Genomic DNA, 13,706 nt, shown 5'->3' with positions numbered 1-13,706 from the left:
CCTGGGAAGAAAGGAGATGCTTGTCATCTGCACTTTGGGACAGTAGCCTGGAGGGAGGGAAACCCTGAGGAGGGGTATGGGGAGGGCATGCCTGCCATAGGGCATGTGCAGAGAGGGCATGCCTGCCATAGGGCATGTGCGCTCGTCAGAGAGACAGGGAGGCATAAAGCAAGAAATCACCCCCAGCGGATGGCAATACCGCAAACTCTTCTCCATTCTCCTCTCAGGATTGTGGGCATGCACGCACACACAACCAGCGTGAGCTTCAAGCCTCTGGATCTGGGACTCAAACTGCAGTTGGTGGTCCCACAGTCAACCATGTGGGAGACCAGTGACATAGCCATTATGTCATCTGCTGGCCTTTATTACTATTTTTTAAATTTGCTACAGGGAATGAGAGAGAGAGAGAGAGAGTGAGATAGCAAGGTGCCAGATCCAGGACTCACACTGCAGTCACCATGTAGGAGCCCTGTGCCTAACTACCATGCCACCTGCTGGCCCCAGGAAAGATATTCTTTATAGATGAATGACAACTATCAAATGCAGACATAATGACAGCTTTAGAAAAATGAGCATTTCAATTCCAGTGAGAAAACTAATTTAGGCAAGGCTCACCAAAGGTCTCTAAAGCTATTCAGGGACACTATCCCCAGTAACTGAGAAGCACAGCCTTGAATTAATGTCCTCATATGGTAGTTGCTAATAACAAAGGGATAAATGTGACCTTGACGAGGGAGAGATCTGGCTGTCACCACTGTATGCAAATGATTTAACTTAGCAATGTGAACAGAGTGGACACCCAGACATTATATGTATCTTATGAATACAATACGAAGTGATTTTGCCAAAAAAAAAAAAATAGTAAGTTGTATTCAATCAAGCCTCTAAAGGGGCTATACTTAACTTTCAGTTTGCAGAAGACAGAGGATATAGAAAAACAAAGTTAATAATGAGATCAGGGACCAGCAGTTAGAGTAATGGCTATGTCGCTGGACTCCCATGTAGTCGACCTTGGTTCGAGTCCCGGACCTGGCGCTTAAACTCAGGCCAGGTGTGTGTGTGTGCATGCCCAAGATCCCGAGAGGAGAATGGAGGCGAAGGGATTGCGTTGTGGCCATCCCCCCTGAGGGGTGATTTCTCGCTTTCTTCTCTCTTTCTCTCTCTGTCTGGCGAGTGCATGAGCCCTATAGCGAAAAACCTCTCAAAAAAAAAAATAAAAAAGAATAATGAGATCAAATGATCAAATAAATTCAGTATGTGAGATATTCTACAAGGCAATAATAGGTCTGGACTCCTCAAAAAGTCAGTATCATTTGAAAAAGTGAGTGAACCATTCTGGATTGAAGTAGACTGTGTAGGCATGAAATCAAATGACTTGGTTGGATTCTTAAAAAATAGTTTAAAAAGTATATTTTGGAGACAACTAGAAAAATGTGAGGATAGGCTAGATATTAGATGATATTAGAAAAAGATTACTTTTTTAATTAATATGTTATTGTATTCAGTCCTTGGAAAAGTCATGACGTATTTTTTCTTCCTATGTAAAAATGCATCATGACTTTTCTGACGACCCCATAGTTAAGTAGGAGAATGTTTTTAAGGTAACAATGAACGATTACTGAATCTATATAGTAGATAATGTCTACTATGTAATTCCTTCAAACTTTCTTGATGCGTAAAATTTTTCCTAAGAATTGAGAACAAGTTTAAGTATACAATACCATCTATGAGGCATTTAGCTTAAAATAGTTCACTTTAATCCATTAAGCTTTTTGACACAACTTTCAGTTTGCAAAAAAAACACAGGGCAGAAAGGAACAAGCTGATGACATCAAGAGGAGCCAGATGGTAGAGCACTCTGTAAGACAACTGGCCTGATCCCTTCAACGACTTGGGGTCATAACAAGGGATGATGCTAAATGGAAAGTCCTAAGGGACAAAGCAACTCAACATAATGTGTGGTCCTGGATTTGATGCTAGCTGGGCTCAATCAGGCAGAAAGGACATTTGGCATCAACAGTTAAAATCTGATTATTGGTCGGGCATCACACAAGAATAAAAATTATTTTCAAATGATCTAAAATAATATAAACCATCAAGAAAACTTTAAAAATACAACTACATTAAAATGCTGTCTGGAGCTGGCTCCATAGTCTAATGGTTAAGGAAGCCAGATCCTACATGGCATACTGTGGTTCAAATCTCAGCCCCAGACTTGAAAAGCACACAGGATCTATGTGCATGCCCCAAATCCTGACAAGATGGAGAAATGGAAGAGAAAGGAGAACAGAGTGACCACACCCCATCAGGAGTGGGTGCTTTCTGCCTCTTTCTCTTTGTCTCTCTCTGGCAAGCACATGTGCCCTCTGGCAATTAAAAATATGTATAAATAAAAAGTAAAGTCTGTTTTTCAAGACAACATAAAAAAACATTCAAAGTCAAACCACAAACCAGAAGATACTGATATTTGCAACAATACAAGTAGCTAAAAAAAGAAAATGGTGATACACCTTGAGCAACCCTAATCTGAAAATCTGAAATCCAAAATGCAAGACTTTTTGAGTGCCGACCTGATGCCACAAGTGGCAAATTCCATACCCAACCTCATGTGACAGGTGAGAGTCCAAAACATTCCAAAACAATAAATAAATAAATAAATAACTTTACCTTCAGGCTATGTGTAGAAGGAATATATAAAACATAAATAAATTTTGTGTTTAGACTTGGGTTTTATCCCAAAGATATCTCATTATGTATAGGCAAATATTCCAAAATCCAAATTTTAGATAAGAACTACTCAACTTATATAAATTAAAAACTCCTATGAATCCATAAGAAAAATAAACCAAAAAAAGTAGAAAAATGAACAAAAGTTATCAACTATTATTTAATTGAAAATGCTATATACCAAAGTACTATAAACCTAGGAAAATAAACCCAAATTTATTAGTAATTGAGTAAATGAAAATAAAAATAAAAACCATGAGATGCCCAGAGTTTTAAAATTAAAAACAATTATCGGGGTCAGCAAGTGGCATGGTAGTTAAAGGCGCTGGACTCCCACATGGCCGACCACGGTTCAAGTCTCGGATCTGGCAGCTTGCTTTCTCACTTTCTCTCTGTCTGTCTCTCTCTGATCAAACTGGAAAATAATAATGATAATAATGATAAATAAAGTTAAATAAAATAATTCTTTAAAAAAAAACAAGTATCAATTGTTGATGAGAATTTCAAGCAATGGGAACTCTCTTACACTACAAAAAAAAGGATAAATTTGATCAATAAATTTATAAAAGAATTTGGCATTATCTTAGAAACCTAAACATGTATTGCCCATAATCCAGCAATTCTATTTCTAGGTATATAGATTAGAACAGTGTTTTATAGAATACAGATAGTGACCTACTCAATTAAGTGGTTTCTAACCAGCATAATTAAATGAAATAGTATGGAACAGAAAATAAAATAACAATAGACACTGGAGGTGGTTTATAGCATGGTTTTGTGGGAGTTCACACACACACACACACACCCATAATGCAAACTGCATTTCTTACTAGGGGTCATGTACCAAAGCCTTTGAAAGCTTCATCTCTGGGACCAGCAGATGGCATAATGGTTATGTTGCTAGACTCCCATGTAAACAATTACAGTTCAAGTCCCGGACCTGGTGACTTAAAACTCATGCCAGACACATGCACATGCATGCCCAAGATCCCAAGAAGAGAATGGAGGAGAAAGGATTGTAGTGTGACCATTTGCCCCCTCCCCGGCGGGGGGTGATTTCTTGCTTTCTGTCTCTCAAAAATAAAAAGAGAAAGAGAGAGTGTGAGAGAGAGAGAGAGAAAGCTACATCTCTACAGGGCAACTCTTGCATATGAGCTTCCAGAGACTCAGAAATGACACTCTATGGAAGAACAACACCCTGGAAAACACCCCTATGACCTCCTCTACATGGAATAGACAACTAGACAACTTGTGGTACACTGGAATGCTATACAATGGTTAAAAAAGAGAGCGCGAGAGAGATGCGGTAATGCATAGCAACATGGATGTTCTCACAAACAATGCCAAGCAAAAAACCTCAAATCACAAAGGAACACTCCAAGTGCAAAGCTATTTATATGAGGATGTCTTAAAACATGAAATTTTAAGGATTTAACTATGCAAAAGTATAATGAAAAAGATAAACACAAAAATGTAGGTGTCTTTGTGGAGAATGCAGAAGATGATGATGGGGGCTTCTAGGAATCTGGTTCAGCTGGATAGCAGATACACAAAGAAGTCTTTGGTGACATCTCTCAGTCACTAAACTTTCCACTCCTGTGTTCATATTAAGTGTAACTGTTATATGAGATGACTTTTTCATATGGTTCCAACCCTATTTTGAGTTGTGTGGGCCATCATTCACAGTTTAAAACATCTGAACTACAGGCCAGCAGTTGGTGTGGTGGTTAAGGTGGCTGGATCCCACATAGCCAACTGTGTGGTTTGGGCCCTGGACCCAGTGGCTTGAGATACGCACTGGGCTTGTGTGTGTGCATGACCAAGATCCCAAAACGAGAATGAAGGAGAAGGGACTGTGGCATGGCCATCCACCCTGGGGAGTGAATTCTTACTTTCCCTCTCTCTGGTGAGGACACATACCCTATAGAAGACAAAACAAAAACAAACACACACACACACACACACACACACACATGCAATTAAACTGAAACCAGGCCTGAATTTGGATGCGGGACAACTGAAATCAGACTTAGTATAAGACATCGTTTAATCTCATTCTGTTTGTCTCATTAAATCATTAAAACCTAAGAATGTTAGCTACCCTCAGCTACAAAAAGATTTGTTTGGAAAGAAGAGAGTGTCAAAATAGCTAAGCATTTTTCAATTCTGAAAGGCTTCTTCCTCGAAAACATTCTGATAGGCATGTGTGATAGCAAGGACAAGCAAAAAAAAAAAAAAAGAAAAAAAAATCTATAGATCCTCAAACAGATAAGGAGTCAGGCTTGCAACCTGCCCTCTGGGGAAGCAGCTTAATCTGCCCAGAAGATCACACATTTCCCCCTGGAAATAGGACTGCAGGCCACACCACCGGCAGGGTTCAGCCTCAGAGGGCATTCTCAAAGGTAGTAGGAGAGTTAATTCAGAAAAGGGCATGGTCTCTGCTGTTTGGGCTAGAGGAATAAAGAACAATGGTGTCTCCACAGACAATCCTACACTGGAGATTGTGCCCTGCTGAGGACTTCAGACAACCACCTGACTTCACTGGCAGATGCAAAGGAAGGGGCAGGTAAGAAAAGGGAGCTAACAAAACACGATAGTAACGCAAAGTTCTGTGAGGCTGGCCCACATGAGAAGGATCCAGATCAACACCGAAAGCCGTCCCTGAGTATAGCAGGGACAGGTGTACTTGTGCCCACGATCATCAGCGCTGGCTAAAGTCAGACACGGATCATGACATCAAGACCCTGTTGGGTGCATCTCTCTCCTTCCTCCCTCCTCTCTCTGTTTCTCTGAAAGAAAGAAATTTTAAAGAAAGAAGATGGAAGGAAGGAAGGAAAGAAGGAAGGAAGGAAGGAAAAAGGGGGCCATGGGCCAGCAGGTGGAGTGGTGGTTAAGAACCCTGGACTCCCGTATGACTGAACACAGTTCATGTCCCGGACCTGGCAGCTTACTTTCTCTCTCTCTCTTGCTCTGTCCCTCTCTGGTCAAATCTTAAAATAATAATAATAAGAAGAAGAAAATAAATAAATAAAGTTAAATAAATAATTCTTTAAAAATAGGAAAAGGAGGCCAGCCCAGGAAACTCTCTCCACACACCATCTGTCTTACCTACTAGATACTTCATGAGATACCCTTGATGTGCAGCATTTCGTTAAATCCTCACAACAACTCTGCAAAAGTAAGTCTGCACTTTACAGATGAAGATCCTAGAGCTCAGAGGGTTTTAGTAAACTTCCAAGGGTTGCCACTAATGGCTGGTAGAGCTGGAACTCAAACCTACTGCTATCTGGCTCCGAAACTCATATTAATTCCTTATCGAGGAAGACTATAAAACCTCTTAGAATGGACTTCGAGGCTGCCCCCTACAACTCTTGCCCTCTCCTGCCAAATACAATGCTGGCCACGCCATGAAGTGCCGACCCGGCTCAGGTTGGTAGAATTCCATTGCAAAGAGCGATTGCTAGCACCTTTGGTTCCCAGACCACAGCCCAGCCTTCACCTCTGTCAACCATGTATAGCAATTCTCACCCACAAAAGATCTTGGCCCCAAGAGGAATAAGGTTTAAAAACATGGAGAGGCAATGCACCCCTGATGCCCCAGTCTGGCCTCACTCTGAAGCTCACTCTTCATCCTTGTCCTACTGAGGACCATTTTCACAATTACCTAGTGTCCAATCGGAGACGGCCTCCAGGAGGGGGATGCTGCTATAGATGGCGTGCATGTACATCAGGTGAGCCATCAGCTCCGCCAGCCACCACCAACAGAGGAGGCGGCCCAGGCCCCAGGCAAGGACACAGAGGCTGGCCTTCAGGGAGCTGAGCTCTTGCTGCTGCATCTACGGTAGAAAAAAAAGAGGCCATTGGATTGAGCCTGGTTGTTCAAAACCTGCACACAGCCCTCTAGATCATGTTTTTAACAAACTTCCCATGAATATTATTGCCATTTCTACTAACAGAGGGTTGGTTTACTTCGCCTTAGGAGCAACCCAATGTTCTTGGGTGATAAAGTCATATCCAAGCTCTAAAACTGTCCCAGAGTAAGATCAGAGTGGGGTTAACAAACTCATCTGGCCAGATTATTTTGTGGTGCATTTGGGAGCATACAGATTAGAAACCACATGCCAACTGCGGTTTGAATCCCTGTTCCAGACAGCCTGAATACACACTGGGCACATACGCACATGCCCAAGAGCCTACCCAAGAGCCTAGAGGCTGGAAGACTGGGGAGGGGACCACAGCATGACCAGATCTTTGGAGGGTGCTGGTTTTTCTTCTTTTGTCCCTATCATCAAAAAGAAAAACTCCGATGCTTCAGAGCAGGCTTTGGGTTGAAGCTATAATTCCAGAAACTTCTAAATCTATCCAAAAGCCAAGAAAATGAATACATCTTCAGTCTCACGGTCAATGAGCTACACTGAGAGAAGCCCTTCTACTGGGATGTGGTACTGGGGATCTACAGCAACCTGGTCCTTGGATGTCCAGTACGTGGATGACCTGACTGACAGGAACCAGGAAAATCCAGATAGATGGGCGCAGCAAGCTTTTTTAAAAAATTAGTTAATTTGTTTGTTTATTTATTTTAAGAGAGATTTTTGCCATAGTGTGCATGCACTCACTGGAGATACAAAGACAGAAAGCAAGAAATCACCCCCTAGGGGGATGGCCACCCCTCAATCGCCTCTCCTCCACTCTCCTCTCAGGATTTGGGGCACACACACCTGGTGTGAGTTTCAAGCCGCCGGATCCAGGACTCAAACCACAGCCAACTACATGGGAGCCCAGCAACGTAACCATTATGCTATCTGCTGGTCTCTGTGTCAAGCTTTAATCACCAACAGCATCATATTGACTATGGAGAGTGTTAAATTAAGAAAATCATTTAATTTGAGCTCAAACTATATTTCAAAACTGGTTATAAAGATAACTATCCAGGAAAAAAAAAAAGAAAGAAAAAAGAAAAATACAAAACAAAAAAATAAGCTAGCCTAGTGCCCAGAACCAGCAAGAGGTTCTGCGTCCTTCCCCCAGCAGAAGCCCTAATCCAGCCTGGGGTGCAAGGGCAGCACCTAGTGTGTTCTCCCTCAGGCCTGTGGGGTCTCAGTGGCCTCCAGGTGTCACTCTGCCTGTCGTCACCCATCACCCATTCTACATCTGAGACTGGCAAATGCAGGGGCCAGTCAAACATAGACACAGGACTGGAGTGAGAATGAGAAAATGAGAGAGGAGCTTGAAAGCAAGGGGAAAATTAACTGTGGATGTGTTATTCTACCTTAAATTATTTTTTTAAAGAATTATTGTATTTAATATTATTTATTTATTTATTTTATTTTGGCCAGAGAGGGACAGAACGAGAGACACAGAGAGAGACAGAGAGAGAGAGAGAAAGTGAGAAAGCAAGCCTCCAGGTCCAAGATTTGAACCATGATCAGTCATATGGGAATCCAGGGCCCCTAACCATCATGCCACCTACTGACCCTTAAGTTGTTTTTAAAACAAGACAGAGTAGAGTCTGGCAGGTGATGTGGTGGTTAGGGGCGCTGGATTCCCCTCCAAAGGACCATTGACGATGGTTCAAGTCTTGGACTCAGCAGTTTGCTTTCTCATTCTCTCTCTCTCTCTCTCTCTCTCTCTCTCTCTCTCTCTCTCTAGTGAACACATGTGACCCATAGCAAATTTTTAAAAATAATAACAAATAAAATTAAATAATTAAAATAAAATAAAATAAGACAGGGTAAACAAACAGGCCCGGTAGATGGGACAGTCCTCTTGCTTAGCAGGAGCATAGAGTAATGGTCAAGAACATTAACTCCCAAATGTAAATCACTTGCAACAGAGCTGCCAGCAAGACAATGCTAAGCCTTTCACTCCATAAACTCAGGACATGCTTCCATGTATTAGGTGTTCTTTCATTTCTTCGGCAATGTTTACAGCATTCGGTCTACAAATCTTGTACCTCTTTGGTTAGATTTATTCCTAAGTGGTTTGTTTTTGTTGGTATTTTAAATGAAACTTTTTCCCATAATTTTTTTTCTAAAAAAGAAAAAATGAACAGAATTACAGAGAACCAAGACCAAACCTGAGCACCTACCACACAGTGATGTGCTCCTGAGCAAGTTATTTCACCTCTCAGAGTCTCAGTTTCCTTATGCAAAGTAAAAATTGTTGCAGTGATTAAATCTGGTAATGCATATGAGAGGCAGTAAGTTCAGGGCTGGGTGTGTAAGAAGCACCGGGTAGCAGAACTTAGTAGCTGATGGTTACGTGCCTCCTTTGTGTGCCTCATTCACACCCTTCCCTCAGTGTCCTGGCTACTGGCTCCGTGCAGCACCAGGTCACAGCGCTAGGAAACAGAAGTCCGTTTTGTTACTCACAGATATACATAGAAGTTACTAAGAGTATACTGATACATGTGGACAGTATAGACAAAACTTCTCACAGTTCTACCAAAGTAGCCTGGTTCTATGGTCTCACTTCATTACTTCTTGTTTTAGAGAGGCACAATGATTTAAAACATAGATTCTATTTTTTTAATTTGCCAGAGAGCTCATGTGGTCACCAGAAAGAGACCCAAAGACAGAGAGAGGGAAATTGCACTCCTCCATGGGGCATGGTCACGCCACAATCCCTTCTCCTCCATCTTTCCCTCCTCCCGGGATTCTGGGCATGCATGCACGTGTGCTCAGTGTATTCCTCAAGCTGGCAGATTCAGGACTTGAACCTGGAATTGGCTATGTGGGACTCAGCTCCCTTAACCACTAGGCTCTGTGGGCAACTCTAAAATAGAGATTCTAGAATTCATCCCCCTACTACGAAATTGGAAGTGAATTTAATTTCAGTCTTGCATCATCAGGAAAAAGAAAAAAAAAACACAGAAAAATAAGAGAGAAAGCACTTTAGACCAATGGACGGGCCTTTCCTGGTGCTGAATATCTTGGAGAGAGCACGTTGTCTGGCCGAATGCAATAACGACCTCAAAAGCAGTGTGGACCAAAGACAATCTTGACATAACTAAACGTCTCCAGTTTCTAAATAAGCAACTGTACACACTGCCTGCAGGTCCCTGAGCACAAGCCTACCCCAAGTTCAAGTCCCTGAAGACCAGACCTGCATCTGAGGCCTCACAGGTCTGCTGGACAGCCCCATTTCAGGGAGAAGTCGGAAGGGAGACAGAATGAGGTCACAGCCAATTGGGAAAATACCTCTCTCTACCCAATCACCTCTGGATTCTGGGTGCCACAGTTTAAAGTCATCTGGAGGACTCCTGTCCCTCCCTGAACCATGTGCATCTAAAATGACACAGACATCTATAATTGAGGAGAACCACAAGATACACTGTGTTGCTAACTGGCCTTACCTACTTCCCACAGGTCAAAATCTCCTACCAGGTTTAAAAAGTCATAATTATACAACACTATAAGACCTAAAAAAAGGCTGGACTGAGACAAGCAGATGGTGTAATGGTTACATCGCTGGACTCCCATGTAGTTGACCGTGGTTTGAGTCCTGGACTCAGAAGCTTAAAACTCACACTGGGCGTGTGTACATGTGTGCCCAAGATTCTGAGAGGAGAATGGAAGAGAAGTAACGGCGGCATGGCGTATCCCTGGGGTGTGATTTCTTGCTTTCTGTTTCTCTGTCTCTCTGGCAAGTGCACATGCCCTATAGCAAAAATCTCTCTTAAAAAATAAAAAGGGCAGGGCCAGCAGGTGTCATGGTGATTAAAGACACTGGACTCCCACATGGCTGACCGTGGTTTGAGTCTTGGACCTGGAAGCTTGTTTTCTCATTTTTTGTCTTTCTCTCTCTCTCTCTCTCTTTTCCTCTGGTTAAATTAAATGGGGTTTGATTTCTTCCTTTCTGTTTCTCTGTCTCTGTCTCTCTGGCAAGTGCACATGCCCTATCGCAAAAATCTCTCTTAAAAAATAAAAAAGGGCAGGGCCAGCAGGTGTCATGGTGATTAAAGACACTGGACTCCCACATGGCTGACCGTGGTTTGAGTCTTGGACCTGGAAGCTTGTTTTCTCATTTTTTGTCTTTCTCTCTCTCTCTCTCTCTTTTCCTCTGGTTAAATTAAAATAAATAATAACAATAATAATAAATAAAGTTAAATAAAATTTCAAAAAATTAAAAAGGGCTGGACTTTTCTCTGCAACGCTCCCTTTTTGGATGCTGAATGTCTCCTCAGTCCAAGCAAAAGAAACGTTTATTACTTAATTGTGCAAATAAACACAAGTGAAGGGAAATAATCTAACTTCTCAACCTATTTGCTTTTTCCTTTAAAAATAAATTTAAAAGGCTCTCCGTCTTTCTTTAGAGTTGTGTCATTTTTACAGTTCATTTTACCTTCCACCTAGTTGACTCTTTTTTCTTTAAAAAGCGCAGCATTAGTCCCTTGTCAACGCAGCAGAACAAACATGCCGCCTGCAGTTCATCCCACAGGCATGGCTGCTCTCCCGACTGCATGCAAAGTATTTCATTTGAGACATTTCGAACCCAGAAGATCGCCAATTGTAAGACCATTGGAAACTGCTGTGATGGAAATTTTAAGTCCGCGCTCCACTAAAAGCTACACATTAACTCATCCGCAAAGTGCATTTTAAAAACGCATTATATTTTAAAACCTCATTTCATGCAAATTGCATAAAAAGGAATGTCGGAGCCTTTCTCTCTTTCAAAGATCTTCTGATGATTGAAGATGACAGTTCTCTAAGATGAAAGGTCCTTTTCCCTCACACACTAACGATACACGTGTTTGAGCGCACCAAACAAAAGCCTTGCCCACAGTCAATTATGCAACTGTGCCACCTCGGCCACCACCCTCCCGGGTTCCCTCTGCTTGGCTGTGGGGCCTGGTACTATAGCAGCGTCCTTATTCTTTTAGAGCGAGGGTGCTTTCTCTGCATTCTGTGGTCACAGACCAAACCCCTGCTCCCCAAAAAAATCATCCCCTCATCAATCCCATTGCTTATCTCCCCAGCCATCCCGCCCAGAGAGCTGATCAGGGATAGGGGGTGGGGGACGTAGGACTAGAACCTGGTCTGGTCAGCTTGAGACTCCAGACACCACACTCCACCCTGAAGTCAGCATGACAAGGCTCGTGTTTTTATTTTTTCCACCCAGTCTGCATTCTAGTGGCCTCTCTTTGCCCGTTTCCCCATCTGTAAAGTTGTTGGAAAAGTCATAACCTATTTTTCTGTGTTTTTCTTTTTTTTTTTTAATGCGAAAATACAACGTGACTTTTCCGACGACCCAACAGTAACAAGGGTGTCTCTCTCCCAGAGTTACCATGAGGATGAATCAAGCCCTGACGGAGTCGTGCTAAGATTCTGAATGCTTCCCATCAGCATCAGTCCAGACGCTCTCTAGAAGAGGAGCCCCCCCAAGCCTGGATAGAGCTTTGGGGCGTGGACCACCTCCCAGCTCTTGTCAGCTCCAGCCACGCAAGGACTGGGCCACCCTGTGGCTGCAGCAACCACCTGAGTCTCTCTTCGAACTGAGAGAACCAGCACCTCTTCTGAGGCTAAGGATGGCCACAGCCCAGAGTCCCCCATGACTACACCCAGACCAGATACCCAGGGTCTCAGTTCTGGCCTAAACTTACGCTAGAAATGTCACCTGCTTTTGACTAACAATACAGCAACAGCCATAACTGTAACAGTTAACACTGGTTAGTACTCGTGTCAGCCCTTACTACCCACACAGCATCATTCGCCCTCCATGATGGTGGGAGGGAGGTACGATTATTCTTCCCATAGCACTGACAAAGAAAGTGAGGCATGGCGAAGGTAAGTCACCAAAGCAGAGCAGGGATTCAAAATTGGCAAACCCAGACTCGGGCCCCAGAGCCTCTGCTCCTAACCCCCATGCCAACTTCCTGTTGGAGCATGGGCTCTCTTGGTGTGGTAAAAGCACAACCCTCAGGTGGGAACGTCCCCAGGCACCCAACTCGGGCTCACCTTCTTCCCCTGACCGGCGCAGACCACACAATTCAACCTGCACAAAGTAAGAAGTAGTGGCCCCGAGGGAAACATACAAACAGCCCTGTCCCTATCTAAACCCTGAGGTCCCCACCCCGCCCCTGGCTCAGTGTCTGAGCTCCACAGAACTGTGAAAGAAAAATAACGGGGCCCATGTTCTTCAAACTCCAAATGCCATCAGAAATGGCTTTTGAGTTAAGACAAATATTTACCCATTCAAGACTGGTATATGGGCCTGGGAGGTGACGTGAGTGGTGGTTAGGGGTGCTGGACTCATGTGGCCAATTGCAGTTCGAGTCCTGGACCTAGCAGCTTGCTTTCTCACTTTCTCTCTCTCTCTCTCACTCTCGCTCTAGTCAAATTGAAATAAATAAATTGACAGCCTCATGGATTCTGCAAACTAGCCATTTTGGGGAAATAGAAATCAAGACTTCCCACTGATAATTTGGCCTCCAGCACACAAAACTCGCGTGGTAGGAAGACCCCTTCCAGGCCTCCTGTCTCTGTACCTGTCTTTGTCTCTCTCTACCTCTGTCTCTGTCTCCTCTCTTTTTTTTTTTTTTAATTTTTGCTTTTTAGAATTTTAGAAGTGTGCTGCGCAGTTTTCCAATTTTTGGCTTTTTATTGAAATTTTTTAAATATTAATTTTTTTAGTTTTATTGAAAAGTTTTTATCTTTGTTTTTTTCTTCTCTTTTTCTGTTTCTTGTTTGTTTTTTGCTGTTGTTGCTGTTGTTTCTCTCTTTCTGTTTCCTTTTCTACACGCTCGTTGATGCTCGGATTGAACTTCCAAGTTTGGGAAGAAATTGACCATCAACCAGATGACTAGAAATCGCTGCAGGACCACAAGAAATATGAGAAAGCAGGAAAATATCTCTCCTCCAAGGGAAAAGGATAACTCGTCTTCATCCACACACAGTTCAAGGGAATTCATGGAAATGTCTGATAAAGAATTCAGAACATTCATAATGGCAAAACTAACAGAGATGGAAGAGAAGAGAGAC

General features: G+C 42.8%; 1 protein-coding gene across 2 annotated transcripts in view; it reads right to left on the bottom strand.

The window, feature by feature from the left end:
- The window catches only part of HHAT (hedgehog acyltransferase), a 204,951-nt gene that overhangs the window by 126,520 nt on the left and 64,725 nt on the right, over positions 1-13,706 (bottom strand). For both annotated transcript variants that reach the window (XM_006159340.3, XM_006159339.2), the window contains one exon: positions 6,392-6,563. In XM_006159340.3, the coding sequence (XP_006159402.1) occupies positions 6,392-6,563 (172 nt within the window). The remainder of the gene's footprint in view (positions 1-6,391; positions 6,564-13,706) is intronic.

The sequence above is a fragment of the Tupaia chinensis genome, unplaced genomic scaffold (genome assembly GCF_000334495.1).
Source record: "Tupaia chinensis unplaced genomic scaffold, TupChi_1.0 Scaffold000627_1, whole genome shotgun sequence".
In the NCBI taxonomy this organism is placed as follows: Eukaryota; Metazoa; Chordata; class Mammalia; order Scandentia; family Tupaiidae; genus Tupaia; species Tupaia belangeri.
The sequence above is the reverse complement of the archived record's forward strand: the minus strand, read 5'-3'. Positions and strand labels throughout refer to the sequence as shown.